This window comes from Protopterus annectens, chromosome 3.part0, assembly GCF_019279795.1.
Source record: "Protopterus annectens isolate FY-2018-M chromosome 3.part0, PAN1.0, whole genome shotgun sequence".
NCBI lineage: Eukaryota > Metazoa > Chordata > Ceratodontiformes > Protopteridae > Protopterus > Protopterus annectens.
Window position 1 is genome coordinate 1,393,982,998 of NC_056731.1, and position 23,643 is coordinate 1,394,006,640.

Sequence of the window (23,643 nt, forward strand, 5' to 3'; positions counted from 1 at the left end):
TGCGAACTTAGTCAGCCACAGTCCTTTTGTGTTGGCCTGTACCTCGGAGAAATATATACCGAACAAGAGAAGTCCCAAGACTGAGCGTTGTGGGATGCCACTTGTAACTGGTTTGGAGTCTGACATGGCTCCAGCAATTCTAACCATGTGGGTTCTGTCCTTGAGCCAGTTTGCAACCCATCTAGTGACATAGGGGTTTATATTTAAGCTGGTGAGCTTATCTATAATGCCTGAGTGGGGTATTGTATCGAAGGCTTTTGCGAGGTGCAGGTAGGCTGTGTGTACCACCTTCCCCTCGTCAATGGCCTTGGTGACTGTTTCAAAGAAATCAACCAGGTTTAAAAGGCAGGATCTGCCCTTAACAAAGCCGAACTGGGTAGGATCCAGTGTCTGTAGGTCCCCAATATCTTTATTTATGAGGTCCATGATGATCCTTTCCATAGCTTTGTAGACCAAGCTAGTCAGGCTTATGGGGCGATAGTTTCCAGGATCCGTTGAGGCACCACCTTTGTGGAGAGGGACCACTGTTGCTGTACGCCACTCTTTGGTTAGATATCCTGTAGTAAGGCTGAGATTGAACAGTAGTTTTATGTTTGGGTTTAGCTCTTCTTGGAGTTCATGTAGGACGCAGCCCGGGACACCATCTGGTCCCATTGATGCTGTGTTTTTTGCTTTGGAGAGGGCGGCTCTTACCTGAGCATCTGAGATGTCAGGGGCAGCACTCTGCTGGGATAGATATTTGCCTTTTGGTGGGGGGGGAGTTTGCGCTGAACCTGTCAGCTAGGATGTTGGCAATGTCTGTGGGTTCAGTGTATTTTTTGTCATTTTGGACTAATTCTGAGCATATCTGGGAATTCCCACCCAGGTTCCTAACATAACTACAGAAAGCCTTGTGATTATCCTTGGTGTCCTGTGCAATTTTTCTCTCGAAGCTGGCCTTAGACGATTTTATGAGTGCTCATAGTTTTTTTGCTAATACTGATCAGAGATGCCTTCTCTTTTTGGGATTTTGCTCTATCATGTAGTAGCTTCCTCCTTCTATTGTATAGTTTGTTCATGGCTGGGGTCCACCAGACAGGACGCATGCCTTTGGAGGATTGGGTCTTGGTTTTATTTGGGAATGCATGATCCATGCATTCCTGAAGGTGTTCATAGAATGCGTTTATAAAGGATTCTGCGGTCTGGGCCATATTTTCCACAGGCCCGGGGGCTTTGAAGGATTCCACCTCGGTTTTGAGGAGTGTGAAATTTGCTTTAGAGAAGTTTTCACTGTGGTTTTCTGGGCAGGGGGTGGGGTCGGGATGTGAATATCCAGTGAGATTAGTTTATGGTCTGATCTTACCAGTGAGGGATACATTTCTGGTCTGGAGCATAGAGCCCCCATGTTGGTGATGTTCAGGTCCAGTATGTTTTCCCCTCTTGTGGGAGTGGTAACAAGTTGTTCCATAGCATTTGAGTTTATAAATTCTAGGAACCTTTGGGCTAGGGTGTTGGAGCTAGAGTAATGCTCCCAGTCTATGTTTGGGTAGTTGAAGTCGCCCAATACAATGGTGTTTGGAGAGACCTTCATATTTTCCAGTGTTCTCAGGAAGGCCGAGTGGGGTTCCTGGGTTTGGGAGGGTGGTCTGTAGCAGGCTATAAACTGGAAGGCAGTTTTACCCACTGTTAGTTGCACATGGATAGTCTCTGATGCTTCGTGCTGTGCCACCAACCTGGAGGTGTGGTATACATTATTGAGTACAATGCCCCTTTCAACATGTACCTCACAAAGCACATGCAGCAGCTGGAGAAACCACAGAGGTTCCTTACTCGGAGAATCCAGGGCCTCAAACATCTACCCTACACAAATGTCCCTGAACTCTGTCTCCTACAGACTCCTCAGAGGTGACCTCTGGCATACAAAGCAATCTCAGACCCTGCCCTGATGAGACTGCTGCATATTCGCAAGTTATGCTCCACTCGGGTAACCCACACCGAAGACCTCAACCCGGTCTGTGACATCAACAGTACTTGTTGGCGGAACAGATTTGTGGCCCAGAGACTCCCCCTTTTGTGGAATAAACTCCCTCTCCACATAAAGCAGAGTACCGGATTAACCTTTTTTTTTTTAAGCGCAACCTGGATAACTGGTTGGGGAACAGAAAATACCCCTGGGATTCCACCTGTGTCTCTGCTAGACAGTGACATGGGGTGCTAACTTGTTGGAACATGGGCTAAATTCTTAGCTAGGCTTTTAAGGGCCTTAGTGCCAATAGCCTAGTAAATTCCTATGATCCTATAATAACTGAAACATTTTCTAATTTCAGTCATTAATAATTTGCCAGAAAACCACAATTTTATGAAAAATGGATCAAAAACAATAGGAAAAATCTGGACATTCTGCGAAAATATGTAAGACAGGTATGGGGACACAGCTAAAAAAATCCTGAAAAATCAGAGACAGTTGAGAGACGTATGCGTGTAACACGACACAAAATAAAATGGCTCAGACTAGTCAGAAATGTGTTTGTATATGTAGATTATCTGCCCAACGAATGTATACAAATGCAGAAGCAAAACGATTCGATTTTAAACAGACGGTTGACAGAAGACTATTTAAATCGCTAGAACTTCAACTTATAGAATCTATTTGTTAAACATGCATTAACTCTGCATCTCATCTTCATGCTTCACCTCGTATGTGTAGCAGGAATCATTATGCAAAAAAGGCAATACAACACTGTAGATTATCATAAAACATATATATATATATATATATATATATATAAGGCATGCATTACATAAAAATGGTAGTATATCTCAAATTATAAACCCCCACGATATCTCTCCCTCCCCTAATTCCCGAATTCTCGCGAGTAACAACAGCGTCCATATTGCCACGTTCTAGTCTCTAAGACAAACCCTGAAGATGATGGGTAGATACAAAGAGTACCAGCGACGGCTCCTCAATACTTATCATCTGATTGGTTAACGTATTTCCATTTGTTACGCCCCGGAACTGGGACACCGCCTCTAACTGATTCCCGATCGGAATTTGCTTGGCTTTGGCTGTCTCTTTTTTTTACTGTCGCTGCACGTTCGGCAACGGAAGACTTTTGGGGAAAGGTGTGCAACTTGACACGTCAGAGGGAGTGCTTGCATGCTCGGCTGCTGTTTGAGGGCGAGTTGTCTGCAATTTTGTAGGATTAGTTAACTAGGTGTACGAGGCTTCGCTCGTCCTTGCTACTGTACATCGTTAGTGTAATTGGCTGCATTCCCACAGGCACTCATTCATCTTGACTTTTTATCATGGCTTCAAAAAAGAGCAAAGGGAATAGTCCAGGAACTAAAAAGGGTGAGTTGTTAATCCTTGACCCCAAGTTCGGGTTGACAGCTAACCCTTAATGTTGTACTGTATGTTCATACAAGTTGTGAATATTTGTGTGGAAGCTCTTTACTAGCGGGCAAAATTCTAATCTAAGAGATACATGGCGAATTTATTTGCATTACATTTTGAAGATAAAGTTGGATTGTAGACAGAGATGAGTGGATAATTGGTAGCTAGAAAGATTGTGGAGCAGTCTTCATTTTACTAAGTCGTGAACTGGGGAGATGTGGCTATAAATTGCTGCAGTTTATATGATAAACGTACGACTAACTGCATTTTGTACACTTTGAAATTACCAATGCACTTATTTATACCGCACCGCAAATATTATACAAATCCAACGTTGGGATTCCCGTGTGTTTTAAATGTGGCTGTGATTCATTTTGCTGATTGCGACTGCCTTGTTTAACTTTATAAAGTTAAAATTGGCATTGCTTTTGGCAAACTCCGTCAGCCCTTACAAAACAAGGAAACCGGGATTGTTTAGATATGCATTAGTATCTGTGCACAAATGTTTACAGACCATCCTTTACTGCACGTGATTGCATCTTTTTACGTTTAGATCACACATTTTACTTCATAGTTTTAAATCGGCAATTGTGTAAAAAAATGAATTTATGCCTTTGAAGGACTTTCGGGGGAAACGTGTTGCTCTAATTACTGGAGGCTTAGACTTTGGATCAAGTACGCCCCCACCCAAGTGAAGCAGAGTGCGAGTGATGGGTGCTCTGAGATTTTGCAGAAGCTAATGCATTGCCTAGCTCAGATGTGTACTGCCCCCATGACCCAGTGATCGTAACAACTCCTCCTGCTGGGTTCCTTGGCGTTGCCCTGAATGCTTATTGTGGAACTCTAAAATTGGTTAGCACTCTTCAGCATCTGAAGTTGTAACAACCCATGCACATCACATATACCGTGCTTATACTAGTAAGTGGAAAATGACATTATTGCAAAGTATATGGTCTCCTTCCCTTCTCTCCAGTAGCTATTTGTCTCTTAAGCATCTGTTAGATTGTCACTTGTGAAGTGTGGCCAGTTATACATGTCAACTGCGGTAAGTTTTGTCCTCATATTTAGTGTTGTTTCTCATAGGTTTACTGATTTCCTTTATAAAATCAGAACCATTCAGAGTATACTGTATAGGATATACTGCTTTAATACTCTGAAAAGTAAACAAAGAAGTGCTCCTGTTTTTGATCATATGCTTCACTTTTAATTATCAGTGTTTTACTTGGAGGATGAGAGGCTGTAAGCTAACCCAACACTTGGCACCAGGCACAGGGAGAAGTTGGAACTAATAATGACATGAAACTACAGTATTATATCAGTTACTAACTAGATTTAAATATGGGGAGGTTCCTCAAGTTTGGAGACGTGCACTTGTTAAATCTAACTTAAAGTGAAGGGGATAGGACAAACCTAGAGTCATACAGACCCACAAGTTTATTTTCAACATTGTGGGGAAAATAATGGAAAAGGTTATTTTGGATAAAATGTTATAATATGAACAGCTTGGAAATCTTATCAGTATGCATATGTTGAAAATAGATTTATAACAGCATGTAAAATTATGTTCTATAACAATACAGTAGCTGTAAATGAAAAAAAAGTGTTGTGATTTAATGTATTTAAACTTAAGTTCAGCATTTGATAGGGTCATATACAAAACAGTGATCAATAAATAAGAGCAACTAGATACTCATGTATTCTTGATGACATGGATAGCTGCATGGCTTACAAATGGCAAGTATCATACACAAATTGAACAGGTAAAATTCTGGGTTACTGTTATGGTGTCCCACAGGGATCTGTCCTAGGTCCATACTTGTTTAGATTGTATCTTTCATATCCGTCTTTTTATCCGAGATGTTCTACAGTCTGTATGCAGGTAACTTGTAAATGGGTAAGCTGATTATGTGGTTACAGATAGGGCATGTTTACAAAAGGACTTGACTAAGTTGACCATTTGGAGATCGGAAATTAATATAATGATGAGCTAAGCATCTGAGATTTGGGAGATGTAAAAGTAAATACAGCACACGTTGACTGAAACTGTAGCATAATTTTAAGGACCCGGGTATATGGCTAGATCCAGCATTGAGTTTTTCTGATCATATCAACAAATTGGCTAATGATAGTTATACAACTATAGATTATAGAAAAAATATAAAGTCTAGGAAATCAGAAATGATGAAATCTGGGTTTGTTAATTACATTAGACCCAAAACTTGAGTATAGAATAACAATATGGAAAATTTTATAAGAAAACTAGCTTGAGTAAATTGGAAAGAGTACATTGGAAGTATACAAAAGACATCAGTGGATATAAAAATTTATGTTATTATGAAAGCCTAAAACATCTGAACTTGTACAGTATCTCATACAGAAATCTAAGAAGAAAGTTTATTCAGGGATATTGGGCATTTAGAAAATATTACCTCTAGGAATGTTTGGGGTTATCAAAAGTAGTAGAGAATCATCAGAAACCTATGTAGAAGATTTTGTAGGAAAGAGAAGTGTATTAATTGGTTTTCTGAGAGTAGCAGATGGCCTGGAATAGATTACAAAATTACATTAAAGCAAATACTAGTTTAGATATTTTTAAGAACAGCCCTGATGCTTGTTATGGAAATAACTGTCTTGGTATTTGGTATATTGGCAGGCTAGAAGAGCATTGTTGCCTGTGCTTGAAATATTTGTATACTTGTATCAGCAGTGTGGTTTGTACTTGCATGTAGTCAAGCTACTGTTAGAACTATGTACTGTATTTTGTTTTCTTGTGTTAACCAAATATTTAAAATTATGCTTTAGGAGGGAAGGGGGAGTTTTCAATTTGTTAAGCTGCATTTTTATTGTGTGAATTCACAGCTGTTATTTTCTGTCCTGAACAGTTGCACAAAATTACAAGTGAAAAAGTGCTTAACATTCATGTATTGTACTTCACTCAGGTCACTCACATGAACAGCTACGAACAGAGTTTATACTGCTCCAGCCCATATATTGCAAACATATCTATAAACAAGAGTTAATACAAGTAGGGTATATCAAATAGCCTCCATGTTTCAAGAAAAAGGCAGTGAGGGTGGCACACTGCAGAGGAACTGGGTAAGCAGTCATTTTACACTGCAGATTTCCAGCATTTTGCTTCAATTTCTGTATTCATCACCTTTATCTTTGCCGCTGTGAGCACTGTGAAAAGCTTCCGTTTTTTGCAATTTTAATTTTGTTTTCTTTAGCATATATGTTATTTTTGTTTTAGCTTAACTTGAAAAGGTAGGCTCATGCTCCTTTGTTCCATATGACAACAGCTCCAGGCTTTTAAGCTGTTACAAATGCTAATTACTGGTTGGTACAAATTGGGAAGAAATAAAAATGACACTGAGAAGATTCTTTAATCAGTTTTGAAGGATCAAAAGTTAATATCTGACCTCCCTGCTCAGATTAATAGTGAGTATCTCGGCAGACAAAATAAGAGCTGCTGAGCTATACTGTATTAGTCAAAGCTATAAATTGATGCAGCAAATAGGAGGACTGTATTAGGCAGTCTTTTGATGGGAGTTAACACAGGTAGCAGTGTACAGTGTTGGGCAATCTTGACAAAAAAAAAAAGCCAAAAGTGCTAAGTACCAGTGATATGTTACAGGTTAGAAATTTCCTTTAGACCAAGTCTACATTAACAGAGCCAAATAAGACATCATAAAAATATAAAATGCAAACTTAATAGTGCTGCTATTATTTCATATACAATATTTTAAAAGTATTGTCACAAATCTGCAAATTTAAAGCATTTTGTACCAAATGCTGCTTGCATGGTGTCTGCTGCAAGAGACTTCATCATCCAAGAAATGTGAACAAATATTGTTATTTATTTATTTAGCATTTGTTAACTGGGAAAGTCAGACTTGGAAGGAAGCCAGTTTTCAGCGGAGGCCTGGGGAGAAAGGCTCCAGATGCATGTCTTTGTAACATTGTTAACTTTGTAATATTGTCTGGAAGGTTCACATACAGACGCATACAGTGTCACACTTGTTACTTGGCCTTGCTGGACTTGCAGCATCTTTCAAGACATTTGAACAAATATTGTCTGAGCTATATCCAGACATGCTGGATATGTCTGTAGCAGGAAGCGTCTGATTTTGTGAGCTGTTGGTGTTCACCACAGGCCTGTTATTTATGAAGTGTTGAAAGTAAGCCAAAGCCTCAAACCTCTCATGTGGTTCATCTGTAGCACTGTCAGTAAAGGTGCGCACACTTCTGAAAGTAGTCCCAGACAAATGCCAAATGAGAGTGGTGTCGTCTTTAGTAGATGTTTTGTCTCTGTCATCATAAGAACATTTTGCTGTGTCCCCCAAAGTGTTGCCACTACTGATTTTTACCGTAGCTCACTGATTTTTTTGTAATTTTCCCCTTGTTGGCTAAACTGACGGAATAATGAACTAAATTGAAGACCAGTCTATATTAGTATCGCTAAAGCCTTATCAGTGTCATTTGTTTCATTTGCATCCTAAGGTGCTTGTGACAAATCAAACTGAGGGTCTAGGAAACTGTGACCTTGTCCGGACTTCATTTTGTACAGCATGCATGCATGGAGTTGGTAGTCATTGGAAACGGTGATCGTGCACGGACTTCATTCTGTACAGCATGCATGCATGGAGTTGGTAGTCATGGGAAACGGTGATAGTGCACGGACTTCATTTTGTACAGCAAGCATGCATGGAGTTGGTAGTCATGAGAAACTGTGATCGTGTCCGGACTTCATTCTGTACAGCATGCATGCATGGAGTTGGTAGTCATGGGAAACGGTGATCGTGCACGGACTTCATTCTGTACAGCATGCATGCATGGAGTTGGTAGTCGTGGGAAACGGTGTCCATGCCCGGAATTCATTGTGTACAGCTTGCATGCATGGAGTTGGTAGTCATGGGAAACGTAGACTGTGCCCGGACTTCATTCTGTACAGCATGCATACATGGAGTCAGTAATCATTTTGACTTTTTTTTTTTTAATTGGATAGTCACTTTTTTTCCAGCTATTCAAACTGCTGTATTTTCTGCTTGAAAGTGTAGATAACTCCATGGTCACAATCACATTGCCAAAGTGGTTAGAAAAACCTTCTATATAGCCCACCTAATCATGAAAGGGTTCACATCTAGATTAAAAGGGGTCATTGTGCCCCTCTACTCATCGCTCATCAGGCCCGTAATTGAGTACAATGCCCCATTTGGGATGTACCTTACCCGACACCTGCAACAGCTAGATAGACCCCAAAAGTACCTCACCAAGAGGATCGTGAGCCTCAAACAGATGCCCTGTGCTCGACTAAAGAAACTCCAACTCCAGCTCTACTCAGTTGCTTACCGCCTACTCAGAGGTGATCTCTGCCTGACGTACAAGGCCATGTCTAACCCGGAATTAATGGACATGCTCCACCTCAAGAAATCCAAATCCCTTAGAGCTGCACATTCCAGGGATTTAAACCTCAGCACAACAATAAACAGGACATGTTGGAGGGATAGATTCATATCCCAGAGGCTTCCCTTGCTCTGGAATAGAGTCCCAATCCATGTTAGGCAGAGCCCCTCACTGACCCTCTTCAAAAGAAATCTTGATGAGTGGATGGGAAATCATAAATTTACACCTGGGATCACTTCTATGGCCCTGCTGGACAGAGGCTCAGGAATCTAATCTAAAAGGGAGGCAAAAGCCAACACATTCTGGCTAGGCTTATAAATGCCCTAGGGCAGTTAGCCTAGTACTTTCCTATGAACATATGAACCTATGAACAAGGGTGAGGCATGCTTGTTGTGTTAGGTGGTAGAAATATTACCTTGTTGTAGATATTGGTGTGCACTAGGCTGTTATCTTCAATGAAATCTTCCCTTTTCATTCATTCATTCTAGTTAAATGTTAGAGTCCAGGCTCCAAACAGTTTGTCATTATTCATGCATAGTTGTTTGCTGTGTATATCACTGGAATTCTTAAATATTCTTGAAATGACACTGTTTATGAAAAACAGTTGCTACTTTTTCATTACCAGACATGTTAACAGCAATTTTTAGCTGCTAGGCAGTCTGGCTTTTTTTCCAGTCTGGGTACTTCTATTCTCTTCTTTAAAGCCCAGTGTTTTATCCGATGACTGTAAAAGATAAATATTGAGAATATCAGGCCTGTAGGCCTTCATGATTTTTGGCAAACAGTAAAGTTAATTATTAACCATCACTTGTTTATACTGGCAGCCTTGATGCTACTGGTGTTTTTTGTAGTGGCCAGAGAAGTCTTTGCACCTCTTCATTTGCACAGACCAAGTTGTTCAGCTTGATGCTGAGAAACGTCTGCATGTATCATCCCGCATGCAGGAAGTTGTGCATCACTGGTATGTTTGTCTTTCAGCGGTGCTCTTCAGTTTTTGCACCAATAGTTTAATATTGCCAGTGATAGACAAAACTCTTTCACATTTAGTTGTTCTTGCAAGTTTGTGACACCATCAAAATGTCAGAACTCAGACTTTGGTCTTCAATAGCTTTTCACGTTCACTGAAGAGTGATCATCTTTTCAGTGTCTGCTTTTAAGTGGGTAATTTTTAAACCACTGGGGGAATAAACTTGACGTAAGGCAGAATAATATTAGGTGAATGTTTTCTGTGGGATATGGTTGGGACTGTCAACGTTTGTAATATGTGGATTGTGACATAAAGTGGGGTGATAAGTAGATGTATGCATATCGTCTTACTCATTTATTTTACAGTTGTTGACCAGGTAGAAAGACTGACCCAAGGATCTTTTTCAGCCATGACCTGGGTCATGTGGCAAAGACCTGGCACATCAATAAACTGTAGTATTTTTGGATTGGACATTTCAGTAATGATGAACAGAGATCTAGATATTTGATGCAACAGAATGTACTTGGAACACTAAACAGGGAAACTTTTTTTTTTTTTTCAGGTGAATAACAATACAATGATTCTATGACATTACTTATACAGATATTAACTAGTGGGATCAGGGAACGTAGTCCTAGGGGGTAAAGTGTCTTTGTAGTAAAAAATCGATCAATAAAAATGATAACTCCAAGGCACACCACTGGTTGAACTGACAGACGGCACACTTTTTAATAGTAAAATAAAGACGAAAAAACAGTAAGCGCTTTCGAGTTACACAGAACGCTACTTCAGACTGTGCAAAGTTCAAATTCAAAATTCAAATAAATAGAGGTGATACATCACATGACTCATTTGTTAATTACTATCCAATCAATCCTAAAAGCTCCACCACACTTCCTACATAACTAAGATAACATCTGAATATATAATAGAGCATATAAATATATCATTGGTGTCCACTATGGTTAAAATGCTAAAAAGCAATCTAATAAATATGAAGAAACACTGTGTCACTATCTAAAAATGTGTACTAAAAATATTGTAATAACAAGTAAACAACTCTTATGACATTTAGAACTTGCTAAAACTTAGATAAAAAACAATGAAACATAAGAGATGCCAAAAAAACTCAACTTTTAAAACTCTAAATATGTCCGGAGTGACCTAATGACTCTGCATAGCCAAGAGTGACATAACATGAACTGAAAAACATAAAAACAGTATACAAACAGTGGGTTTGGAACATATGAAAGAAAGGGAGAGAAAAGGAGTAGGGTCACAAGGCCAAGAGAAAAAATATCTTTATCTGGCTCTTAGCAAGAAAGAGGGAAAAATCGATATTAAACCTGCTAACAAGATGTCAGTAAAATGTGAAGAACTCAAACCTGAACTGTGTAATATCTCCCTAAGGGTGACATATTCATTCACTGGTCTATCCTTTAAGAAAGGTTTCAGGCTCTTTCTCATTAAGCCCATGACGTCTTATCAGCTTGGAATCTTAAGTATCCACTTATTTTCTTCTTTTTCAGTGTGATTCTTAGTGTCCCCTGATCTAACACTAGTGTTAACTAGTTCTATCACCAAAAAACTAAATTTATGGCTTTATCATTATTAATGGTGTGTCTCGCCAAAGCATTATGTTCATCTTCCCTCCTGATGGTGTACAAATGTTCTCGCACTCTCTCGTCATCCTTATGTAAAATGATTCACACTTGTGCTAGGTAAACCAATTCCTCGATTTGCAGTCTGCATAATGCTTAAAAGTATTTATCTTCCCTGTGTCGGGATGTCTGAAGGTATTAATATTTTTCATGAGCTTGCTCTGATTGCAACTCCTACATGTAAACGTGCCTTGCCTATCAGAACATATAGTATCTTTAACATTCCCCTCATAACAAAGCATCCTCTTGAGAGACTTGGTATTCTTATAGGAGTATTTGGGTTGCTCCCCTACTAGTTGTATTATATTCTCATCAATTGTCAATATATTCCAATGTTTACTGATTATCTCGTTGATTTTCCTATTGTTGTTAGTAAACGGAATCGTAAGTCTACATACCCGATTGTAGGCTTCATCTCTATAAGACTGATGTCTCCCTTGCTTGAAAAAAGGCCTACCTCTATCTTGTCTCACCATAGAAAATGTGTCAAGTATCTCTCCACGTTCCAAATCCTTGTAGCCTCTTTCTTTATAGTTTCATAGTTTAGTACTAGGCTATCTGCCCTGGGGCATTTGTAAACCTAGCCATAGTGATGTGGCTTTCTCCACCCCGTGAAATGGTACAAAAATGCACAGAATAGATTTAGAATACTGTGCCCCTGTCTAGTAGTGACACAGATGTGACCCCTGGGGTAAACTTACGATCTCCCATCCACTCATCAAGATTTCTCTTGAAGAGAGTCAGTGAGGGGCTCTGCCTAACATGAACTGGGATCTTGTTTCAGAGCATGGGAAGCCTCTGGGTTATGAATCTATCCCTCCAGCATGTCCTATTCATACTTGTGCCGAGGTTTAAGTATTTAGCTCTTGTGGTTCTGATGGATTTGGATTTTTTGAGGTGGAGCATGTCCATCAGTTCCTGATTGGACATGGCCTTGTACGTCAGGCAGAGATCACCTCTGAGCAGGCGGTATGCTACTGAATAGAGCTGGAGTGTCTTTAGTCTGGCAGAATAAGACATATGTTGGAGACCCTTGATCCTCTTGGTGAGGTACTTTTGTGGTCTCTCCAGCTGTTGCAAATGCCGGGTGAGGTACATACCAAATGGGGCATTGTACTCAATCATTGGTCTGATGAGGGAGGAGTATAGGGGTACAATGACATCCTTGGATCTGGATGTGAATCCCTTCATGATAAGGTGTGCAAGGTAGAACGTTTTTCTAACCACTTTGGCAACGTGGATGTCAAATGAGAGGTCGCTGTCAACTTGGGTCCCTAGGTCTGATTACTTTTTCCGTACTCAGTGGGTTGCTGTCTATGTGATAATTCGTGGGTACTTTGTTTTTCCCAAAGGGGATGACTATACATTTTTTGGCATTTAGTTTATGGCCATGACTCCGGCACCAGTTGTTCGTTTCTGTGAGGCCTTTTTGTAGGATGTATGTGTCCGCTGGTGTATCGACTATGGCGCCTAGTTTGCAGTCATCTGCGAACTTTGTCACACCCTCCCATGTTTGCTTTAACATCTGAGAAATAAATGCCGAGCAAGAGGGGTCCCAGGACAGATCCCTGTGGGACACCACTTGTGACTGGCTTTGAGTCTGACATTGCTCCAGCGACTTATGGGTTCTGTCCTTTAGCCAGTTTGCAACCCATCTAGTGACATAAGGGTTTACATTTATGTCACTAGATGGGTTGCAAACTGGCTAAAGGACAGAACCCATAAAGTTAAAGTCGCTGGAGCAATGTCAGACTCAAAGCCAGTCACAAGTGGTGTCCCACAGGGATCTGTCCTGGGACCCCTCTTGCTCGGCATTTATTTCTCAGATGTTAAAGCAAACATGGGAGGGTTGTGGCTGACAAAGTTCGCAGATGACTGCAAACTAGGCGCCATAGTCGATACACCAGCTGTTGAGCTTATCTATGATGCCTGAGTGGGGTATTGTGTTGAAGGCCTTAGCCAAGTCCAGGTAGGCTGTATGGACTGCTTTGCCCTCATCAATGGCTCTAGTGACTGTTTCGAAAAGTCAACCAGGTTCAAAAGGCAGGATCTGCCCTTTACAAAGCCGAACTGGGTGGGGTCAAGTGTCTGTAGGTCCCCAGTGTCTCTGTTTATGAGTTCCATAATGATTCTTTCCATAGCTTTGCAGACCAGGCTGGTTAAGCTTATGGGGCAGTAGTTCCCAGGGTCTGTAGAGGTACCCCCTTTGTGGAGTGGGACCACTGTTGCTGTACGCCAGTGTTCAGGTACATATCCTGTAGTAAGGCTAAGGTTAAATATTTTTATGTGCGGTTTTAGCTCCTCTTGGAGTTCACGTAGCATGCAACCCGGGATACCGTCAGGTCCCATTGATGCTGTGTTTTTAGCTTTGCTGAGGGCGGCTCTCACCTGGACATCTGAGATGACAGGGAGATTACATTCAGCTGGGATAAGTATTTCTTCTTTTGGGGGTGAGGGAGGGGAGAAATTTGCACTGAACCTGTCAGCCAGAATGTTGGCGATATCTGTGGGTTCAGTGTATTTTTTTGTTGTTGTGAACTAACTCTGAGCATATCTGAGGGTTTCCTCCCAGGTTTCTAACATAGCTGAAGAAGGCTTTGTGGTTATCTTTAGTGTCCTTAGCGATTTTTCTCTCAAAGTTGGCGTTGGATGTTTTTATGAGAGAACATAGTTTTCTGCTAGTGTTGATCAGGGATGTCTTCCTTTTATGGGATTTTGCTCTGTCGTGCAGTAGCTTCCTTCTTTTGTTATACAATTTGTTAATAGCTGAGGTCCACCAGACAGGACGCTTTCCTTTGGTGGAGAGGGACTTGGATTTATTTGAGATTGCATGATCCATGCATTCTTGGAGATGTCCATAGAAAGCATTTGTGAAGGATTCAGCATTGTGGGATGTGGTATCCACTGGCCCAGTGGGCTTAAAGGATACCATCTCAGTCTTAAGAAGAGTGAAGTCTGCTTTTGAGAAGTTTTTCACTGTGGTCTTTTGTGCTGGGGGTGGAGGTGGGATATGTATATCCAGGGTGATTAGTTTGTGGTCAGATCTCACTAGTGAGGGGTATACCTCCGGTGTGGAGCATTTTGTCCCCATGTTTGTGATGATCAGGTCTAGTATATTATCTCCCCTAGTGGGAGAGGTGACTAAGTGTTCCAGTGCATTTGAATTTATGAATTCCAGGAACCTTTGGGCTAGGGTGTTAGGGCTAGAATAATGTACCCAATCTATGTTAGGGTAGTTGAAGTCTCCCAGTATGATGGTATTTTGTGATGCATTCATATCCTCCAATGTCTTCAGGAAGGCTGAGTGGGGTTTCTGAGATTGGGAGGGTGGTCTGTAATATGCTACCAGTTGTATAGCAGTTTTGCCTATGGTTAGTTGCACCTGTATGGTCTCCAATGCTTCATGTGTTGCTACTAACCTGGAGGTGTGGGTGTTCTTGATGAATATGGACACTCCCCCTCCCTTTGTGGTTCGGCCTGAGTTTTGGGGCCGAAAAGCATGATACGAGGTATAGCCTGGTAGCGCTGGGGTGCTCTCAGGAGCCTGTAACCAGGTTTCAGTTACTGCACAGATGTCGATGTTCTCCATACTGAGGAGTGCATAGAGTGCCTGCATCTTGAGATTTAGACTTCTGGCGTTGAGCAGCATTACCCTTAGTTTTTTTCCATTTTTGTTTTCTAAGGAGGTGGGTTTGTCTTTTGAGCCTTGCCTAAAAAGGCACTATGGGGGTGGCAAGAGCCTTAGCCGATATCCGGAAGCCCAGTGGTGACAGGTGCAAGCCGTCCCTTGCGAAGCAGCGTGGCTTGTCCAACATGTCATCCCAGACAGACAGACATTGGATCCCCTTAGAATGACACCAGTACTTGAGCCAATTATTAAAGCTGATCATCTTGTCTTTGTATTGTGGCATAATTCTTGGTGAGGGCAAGATGCTGCTCAGGGTCAGTGTCATACCAGCCTGGGCTACATAATCAGAGAGCTCCTCTATGTCTCTTTTCATGTAGTCCAGGGAGGTACGTCTTAGGTCATTCACACCAGCATGGACAATGACGGAGTCATATTTGTACTTGCTTTGGAGTGACCTGAGTGCATGTGTTATGTGGCGGATCCTAGCTCCCGATTAGGCAGCTCTCAGTCACCCTCTCCTTGTTCAGCCTGGTAAGCGGGACATCAGTGTGTCTGACTATAGAGTCACCTATTACTAGTGTATCTGGCATGGTGTTTGGCCTTAAGGGCTGTGATTGATTGACACACTGATTTATTGAAGTATATGTTGCATGTGTTTTGTTTTGAGGTGGTGGATTTTTGGATGTCTGCTTTGGGAGCCTCTGTCGTTTTGGTGAGTTTTTTATTAGAGCCTCCGAGTATGTCTTTGTGTTTTTATGTGTTTGGTTTGCAGTTGTGGTAGGTCTATGTGGGACTGGGTTTGTTGTGTGTGTGGTTACCATCTCCTCCTGTCTGGTCATGCCAGACCTGAGATGAGAGAGTTCAGCCTCCAGTTTGGCTATATAGTTGCATCTCTCACATGTGTTTGTGTTTCTTGGAAGGAGGAGAGGGTTGTCTGTGTACATGAGACAATTGTAGCATTGTCTCAAGATACCCAGATTAACCAGCTGAACTGGAGAGGACGCCTGTAATCTACCACTCGACATGCTAGAACAGTATAAGGGAGTGCTGTGCCTTTAAGGGAAGTGGATATTCGGATGTAGTGCTTACTTAGTAGAGAAGTTTTGAGAACAAGTGCTAGGCTTATAATATAGCGAGTAGTCTGATTATACTAAGTGTAGAGCTTCCTTAAGGGAAAATTTGAAGAGCAGACTTGGTGGAGCCAGAAGAAGTTTAACCGGCGCTGCGCTATGCGCACAATCGCACAAACGTGGATTTTAAACAGGGAACTTCAAAAGAGCTAGAAATGGTCCAAAACAACCAATTACTACAGCTCTTGTGCTGAGGTCACTTCCTACAGGGACAGGTAGGCTGTTCAAGGCTCACCACTCCCAATGGTGAGCAAAGAAACTTTCTTCTATCCAAGTAAGATAATGGACAACACAGGAACTACACCACAGCCCAGAATACAGCAAAGCCTGTAAACTGGTCTAAACTAGTCGAGGAGAGGCGGGAAAACAAGGATTATTTTTTTGTTTCTAGATAGAAACACACAGAAAAGAAACAGTAATAAATCAGTTACACAGGCTAGCACACTTTAGTGGGCAGCCTCAACAGTTAAATTAAACAAACAAACTTTCGATCAAATTCGACTAAAATGTAACTTTAAATGCAGATATTAAGTAATGCAGCAAACAGCTAAAAAACGGTTTAAGCTTGTTTAGGCTAAGCTAGAGAAGGTATTAAGTAAAAAAAAACAGCAAAGAAATCCAGAAAGTAGTCTCTTTTCTGAGTTCTCTGTAGCTAGGACCACTCTGCAGGACCACGAGGAGCCTGTCTGAGTAGTATAGCCAGAAAAAAACGCCCAGAGGCGGATTTTAAACAGGGAACTTCAAAAGAGCTAGAAATGGTCCAAAACAACCAATTACTACAGCTCTTGTGCTGAGGTCACTTCCTATAGGGACAGGTAGGCTGCTCAAGGCTCCCCACTCCCACTCCTTAAACTGACTCATTGTCCTATCAAAAGTAGTATCTTGGCTAGTCAGCCTAGAAATTCTCAACCCTTGCCCTTTTATTATGTTTCGATATACATGGGGAAGATGCATACTACTCCTATGTAATAGTGTGTTTTTCCTGCAACTCTTTCTAAATAATTGTTTGTATTCCGTTCATATCAACAATTATAGAAACATCTAGAAAATCAATTTCTGTCTGACCACTTAGCTGTGAAGTTAAGAAAACTAGTGGTACCATTTATATAATCAATAAAATTTTGCAAGCTCTCTCAACTCCCTCTCCAAACTAGGAAAACGTCATCAACAAAACATCTGTAATATCTCAAGTTTTCCTTATACAACATGTTATCTATTACGTAGGAGTACTCCCAGTATGCCATTACTATATTCCAGAATAGTGTAGCATTTATAGAGAAGAACTTGATACATAGTGTGCTAGTTAAGTCATACTGCTGAAAGAAGAGTTGTTATAAAGTCTGGTGCAGAAGTATTTAATGCGGGTCTCTATTAGAACACCGAAGTCTTAAAACTTCGAATGTTCGAATATCGAACCCTATTCAGCGAACGTTTAAAATATCGAACATGCAAAACAGCGAATTTTTTCCCAGGGAAACAATTTGCTGTTCCGAAACACATAACACACAACACAAGCACACCAAAATAACAGAAATCCACACACATACTCTTAAAGTCCTACATCTAACCCTACACTAAACTGTACATACACTATCTATACACTTACCTTAACTCTAACCCTAAGGTCTGTCACTATCACACACTCACCTCACCCGCACCCTAACTCACCTACCCCACCCTAACGTCCATCACAATCACACACTTACCTGAACCCGACCCGTAACTTTCCACCACAGTGCTGAAAATAGCGAAGCGACAGAAATGGCCAACCAAATGTTTTCCCTAGGAAAAAAATTGGTGTTCTGCAGCTTCGCTATTTTCAGCGTTCGCTGAATAGGGGTTGATATTAGAACATTTGAAGTTTCAAGAATTTCGATGTTCTAATATAAACGTGTTAATGCGTAGCATAACACTTTACACTGAATAGGCCTAGACAAACGTCTTTAACTGACATGTTAGAAGTGTTTGATGGGTACTTTGTAGTAAGTTTGCATTTAATATAATGAACCTAACTGTTTGCTATAGAGTCTGTTATGTGCGACACTTGAGAGACTGAAAGATTATTAGTAGTATCTGGGAAGATGGTACTCTAGATGTTAATCTATGTCTGTAAAACAGTCGCACTTTGTGTCCTTTGTCAAACTGCCCTTACCATCACACTGAGTAGAATTAAGTTTGAGAATTCTTACTTTATTGGGAATTTTTTTTCCCTGAGAAAGGGAAGGCTGTTGTGGTGCAGGCCAAGGTAGAGTTAGGTCTTACCATTTGTGTGACTTCATGACTTCTTAAGGTGTAGTAAGTCCTGAATAATTTTTTAAAGGATGGGTAGTATTCAGTAATTGCAAAGGTTGTGTTTAATAGAAGAGGGCTTTTGGCTGTGGTTGGTAAACACACTGCAGTGAACTTAGATAATCGAGGAAACCTGAAAATTTAGTTTTTAGTGATTTGTTGTAAATTACTGTCGTGTAGAGATAAGGGTTATGATGTGCAATGCATACTGTAGCCTGGGTAACAAGATATTTAGTGTAATTACTTTTTTTACTTCAGTGATGAAAAGGTATGCTATTTTATAGGATATTTTTAACTGGTTAAACACTGAGTTTAGTGTGTAGGTTGAAGGAAATGCTTAGGTTTACAGTAAATGTATGCCAGGGTATTTTATTGTAGGATATATAGCATGGGGTTATTACTGACTTTTAACAACAAATTGGGATGGTGCATTTTTAACCAAATAGCATAAAAGTAAATTTTGGCTTGTTTATGACAAGCCAGTTCTAAATAGTGGCAAGATCCTTATTATTGCATTGGTTTTGTTTGTTCTTGTAATTTCAGTGCTGTGTGCATACAGAGCACCAACAATGTGTAGTAGATCCCAAGGGAATCTGTTAAAGAAAAGTGAGAAAAGGAGTGTGCCAACCATTTGTCTTTGTGGCAGACATTTTGTAATGGTACCAACATCTGAGTCAGTTTGTAATTAACGCAGGGAAGGTTGTGTTTAGTAACTAGTTCCTGAGCCATTAAGTAAGCTTCATTACCTTAGAGTCCATAGTTGACCCATTTTGATTGTAGAGACTGGCTGACTTCTGTCCAAAAAGCACATTTAAGACCCAGAAGTATTGAACCTCTGTGCATGCAATTGTCCGTGTCTCTTAGGATTTTATTGGTTGGATATTGGGTGGTACTGATTGTGCTACAATTTGGTCTAAAGCCATTTTATTTGCTTGTTGATATGTCACAGGTGTCTGGTAATGTACATTTTCTAGGGTCTAGGCCATTGGGTACATTTTTGTTATTTGTCTGTAATTTGTTGCGTGTGAGAGTGTAGGAATCTTAAGAAGAAGTATGGCTGTGGAAGGTTTAAAACTTAGTGGCATTATTGTAGAGGTAATGGATAAATTAAAATGTGTCTGTGGCTTGGTGAGAATTGTTTCCTTTTTGAAGAATATGGGGGTGTAATTCATGTTTGCAGTTGGTCTCTCTTGCCTGATAGATCCATTGCTAGTTTACTAGTGATGGCTTTGAGATGGCAAGGAGGGACCTATTAGGAATGTGTGGAGGTGAGCTGGGTGGATAGCTGCTGTAACTTTCTTTAAATAGTGATGTTGTAGTCATAGGGGCAGAGGAGATTAAATGTTTGTCATGTAGTGTGTTCGTGATTAGATTGCTTGATTTAATATCACTAGGGAACACAGTTAATACATGTTCTTTAAGCAGTTTGTCAGTGTGTAGGTTGTCCTAGTTAACACTATTAGTAATGTCCTTTAAGCGGTTTGTCAAAGCGTGTAGGTTGTCCTAGTAATTTATTTTGCAAATTTCTATAATATATGGCTTTTGATGTATTAATATTTATTTCAGTTTCTGGATTACAGTGAATGCATTTGTATTTATAGAGTTTTCTCCAAATTGTTTTGCAATATCGGTCAACATGACAAACTCATCTAGAGATAATTTTTACACTGTCAAGTGGCTGGAACTGAGAAGGCACATAGTCTGTGATCCACTTTCTCTTATCTAGAGGGTACTGGACACCACCATCGCTGCCTAAAATGGTGGCTTTATACAACTCTATAGTCTGCTGCTGCTCATGATTCCATTCAAGGGTTGGGTGAGTTTGAGGTACAAATGTCCAGCTTGTTTTTTGAAGGTGGGAGAAGCCCCTCAGTGTCACAGGAAGAACATGCAAACTCCACCCAGGCATTGTCTGGATATCAGGATCCAACCTTGTACCATGTGCCTGGCAGACAAAAGACCTTGGCTATTATGCCAGTTGTGTCATTCCCAAGGGCTTTATTTCTACTCCACAGTGTACGTAACCTAGTAAATTAACCACCAATAGCATTCAGTTTGATGTAGTTCAGGTGCTGTCTGCTACAATGTAAGTAGTTGTTTACATATATCATTTTTTCCAAAGCATGTTACTGCAAAAACACCTATTGGTAGAAAAAAATAACTATAGTACCACTGTCACTTAAATTAAAAGTCACGAAAAATAGTACTTGTGTTTAATTCTTCTAACTATGCAGCAAGTGCCAGTGGTACTGTCCCATATAAAAAGAGATCTCTGTATCTTCTGTAAAATAAATTATTTTTTACATTGTGCTTGACCAGACTCCTGTCACACTGCATGAATGTGCTAGAGGAGGTGTTTGACAGATACGCAGATTAGTAGAATGTAAGACAGAAGATGAGCAGTTTGAATTCAGAGCAGGTTGCAGCACAAATGACCAGTTGTTTGCAGTGACAGCTAGTTGAGAAGAAGCTAGTTATGAGGAACGATTCCAGCTAGACATTCTAGACTTCCAGAAAGCATATGACAGGGTCCCATGAAAGCTGATTTGGGAGTCACAAAGACTCGGGGTTAGTGTGTGACAGAAGAATGCTAAAGAAGCTGAAAAGTAAAGTTTACAAAACCAGTGGTGCAACCACTACTATGTGGTTCATGGACATTGAAGGCAGAGTAGTCTGAGAAGGCTAGATGTGATGGATATGAAGTACCCGAGACGTTATTAGCTGGATGCATTAGCTGGATGCATTTGTGTATCAACAGCTGTTGGATTCTAAAATAAAATTCTTGCTTGTGTAACACTGTGTCTGAGGGACAAAACAATGGTGAACACTTATTTTCTGTAGCCAGAAAGGGTATGTATTAGCTCTGTATAGACCTGGCAGTTTTGTTGTGTTAAAGGAAGTTTAGACAAGCCTAGTGATTTACACAGAATTCCAGCAGTTGGTTATGTAGTTATAGTTGTTGTTTGCCTTTCGGCTTTTTCCCGATAAGGGGTCGCCACAGCAGAACTCCGGTCCGCTAATGATTGGCAGTAGATTTTTATGAAACGCCGAGGTGCCAGCTCGACGCCCAACCTTCAATGAAGGCACGCCCAGTTATGCACACATGTCTTTCGAATGCTACCCAACCGTGGGGAGGACATGCAGACTCTGCACAGAAGGCACTCATAAGCCACGCCGAGAATCGAACGGGAGAACCTCTTTCTGTTGGGTAACAACGCTACCGCTGTACCACCGCGGCAATTATAGTAATCTCCTGAATATTCTGTGGGATAAAATTATGTATATTCTATTAATTATAGTAGGTTAAACTGTTAGAGAAGTACTTCCCTGGTCACATGATAATGAACTTCACCAAATCTGACAAGTCAGGCCCATGGACTATTGGGATGCAAAAAAAAAACATTGAGAGAGGGGGAGAGAATATTCATTTTTCAAACTGTATTGATGAAGTAACAAGCACCAAGAGCATTTCTATCAGAGCTAACCAGAAGCCATGGCTCACCCCACCCCCCAAGTATATGCACTTCTAAAGGCGAGAAATACAGCTTACAAGGCTGCGGACAAAGCAGCCCTAAGGGAAGCAAGAGGAAATCTTAGGAGAGGTCTAAAGGAGGCAAAAAGGAGTATGGCAGAAGGTTGCAGAGCCACTTTGCGTACATGAGGGATGCAACGAGATTATGGCAAGGCATACAGGAGATCACGGACTACAAAATCATGTCGGCATCAAATTCTTGGACAGTCTGAATATCTTCTTTGGAAGATTTGAGGAGAGAAACAGGCTGCTGGCCCAGCCAACATACTGGGCTAAGTGTTAAAAGGCTGTGCTGATCAACTGTGCACAGTAGTCACCAAGATATTTAACACCTCTCTTGCCATGTCAAAAATATCTTCATGCTACAAGGAAACAAGCATCATTCCAATGCCTAAGAAAACCTCCCCCTCCAGCTGTAACAACTACAGACCAGTGGCTTTGACGTCCACTGTTATGAAATGTTTTGAGCAGCTGATCAAAAAGCATTTGTCATTGGGCCTACCTCACGATTTTGGCCCTCTGCAGTTTGTGTACAGAGCCAACAGATACATGGCTGATGCCATATCATTAGCGCTACTCATCTCTCTTGAACATCTTGAGGGTAGTGATGACTGTGAGGATGCTGTTCATAGATTTCAGCTCAGCATTTAATATGGTGGTCCCAATGCAGCTGATAGAAAAAGTGGCATATGTAGGAGTCAGTAAACACCTCTGCAACTGGATCCTGGACTTCCTGATTGAGAGGCCACAGAGAGAGAGAGAGAGAGAGAGTTTGAGTAAGAGCATATCAAAGTGTATCAAGATTAGTACCAGAGCTCCACACGGATGTGTTCTCAGTCCACTGTTATTCACCACCCTGACTCATAACTGCTATACAAAGCACAAGTCCAACCATATCATCAAGTTTGCTGATAGATACCTTCAGTCGTGGGGGTCATCACAAAGGAGGATGGTAATGCAAACGTAGTAGAAAATATTACATACAGCTGTATTCAAACCAAATACTATACAGCCCCAAAAAGGAATTTATCACTACATTAACTGCATTAACACATGCTGCCAAAGAGTCAGTTAAGTAGCAGGTGTATTCCAGAAACTCTGTACTGTCAGACTTTGTTCTTTCCTCTGCTTGCTCCCCATTTCACCACTTTCCTATCTACCCCATTTAACACCTTTAATCTGGTCAAAAAATCGAATCACACACAGCACACATAAGTAGCAGAAAAATGGATCCCTTCACGTTTTGGGCTCCATGTTTGCGAGGAGGTGCACATCTTGTACCAATGCGCAGCAAAGGTGAGCAGCAGCAAAATGCTGCAGTTAACTCCAGCAACACGTGTCGTATAAGCAATTCATGTTATTGTATTACACTTTGTAATGAGTAGTATTTTAAAGTATTGGATAACACCAGTATTCAAACCCAGTGACATCTGGGCCAAAAAAGGAATGTATCAATGCATTAACACATGCTGCCACAGTGTCAGTAAAGCAGCAGATGTAATTCATAGTCTCAGTACTGCACTATGCACAAACATGTATTTCTCGTGCAAACCTGCTACTCTACACTATGGAAATAGTTATATATACATCCATCTGTTGCTACTCCCCCCCCCCCCCCCCCTCCAAGCACTGCAACCCTGGTAACTCAGTACTTTTT

General features: G+C 40.9%; 1 protein-coding gene across 5 annotated transcripts in view; it reads left to right on the forward strand.

Annotated features, from left to right (window-relative positions):
• Nucleotides 1–2,908: 2,908 nt before the first annotated feature.
• The window catches only part of ASPH (aspartate beta-hydroxylase), a 597,360-nt gene continuing 576,625 nt past the window's right edge, over nt 2,909–23,643 (forward strand). The window contains exon 1 of one of the 5 annotated variants that reach the window (XM_044065474.1): nt 2,909–3,334. In XM_044065474.1, the coding sequence (XP_043921409.1) occupies nt 3,289–3,334 (46 nt within the window). In that variant the 5' untranslated portion in view covers nt 2,909–3,288. The remainder of the gene's footprint in view (nt 3,335–23,643) is intronic. The other 4 variants (XM_044065473.1, XM_044065470.1, XM_044065471.1 and 1 more) reach the window with 4 other exon arrangements.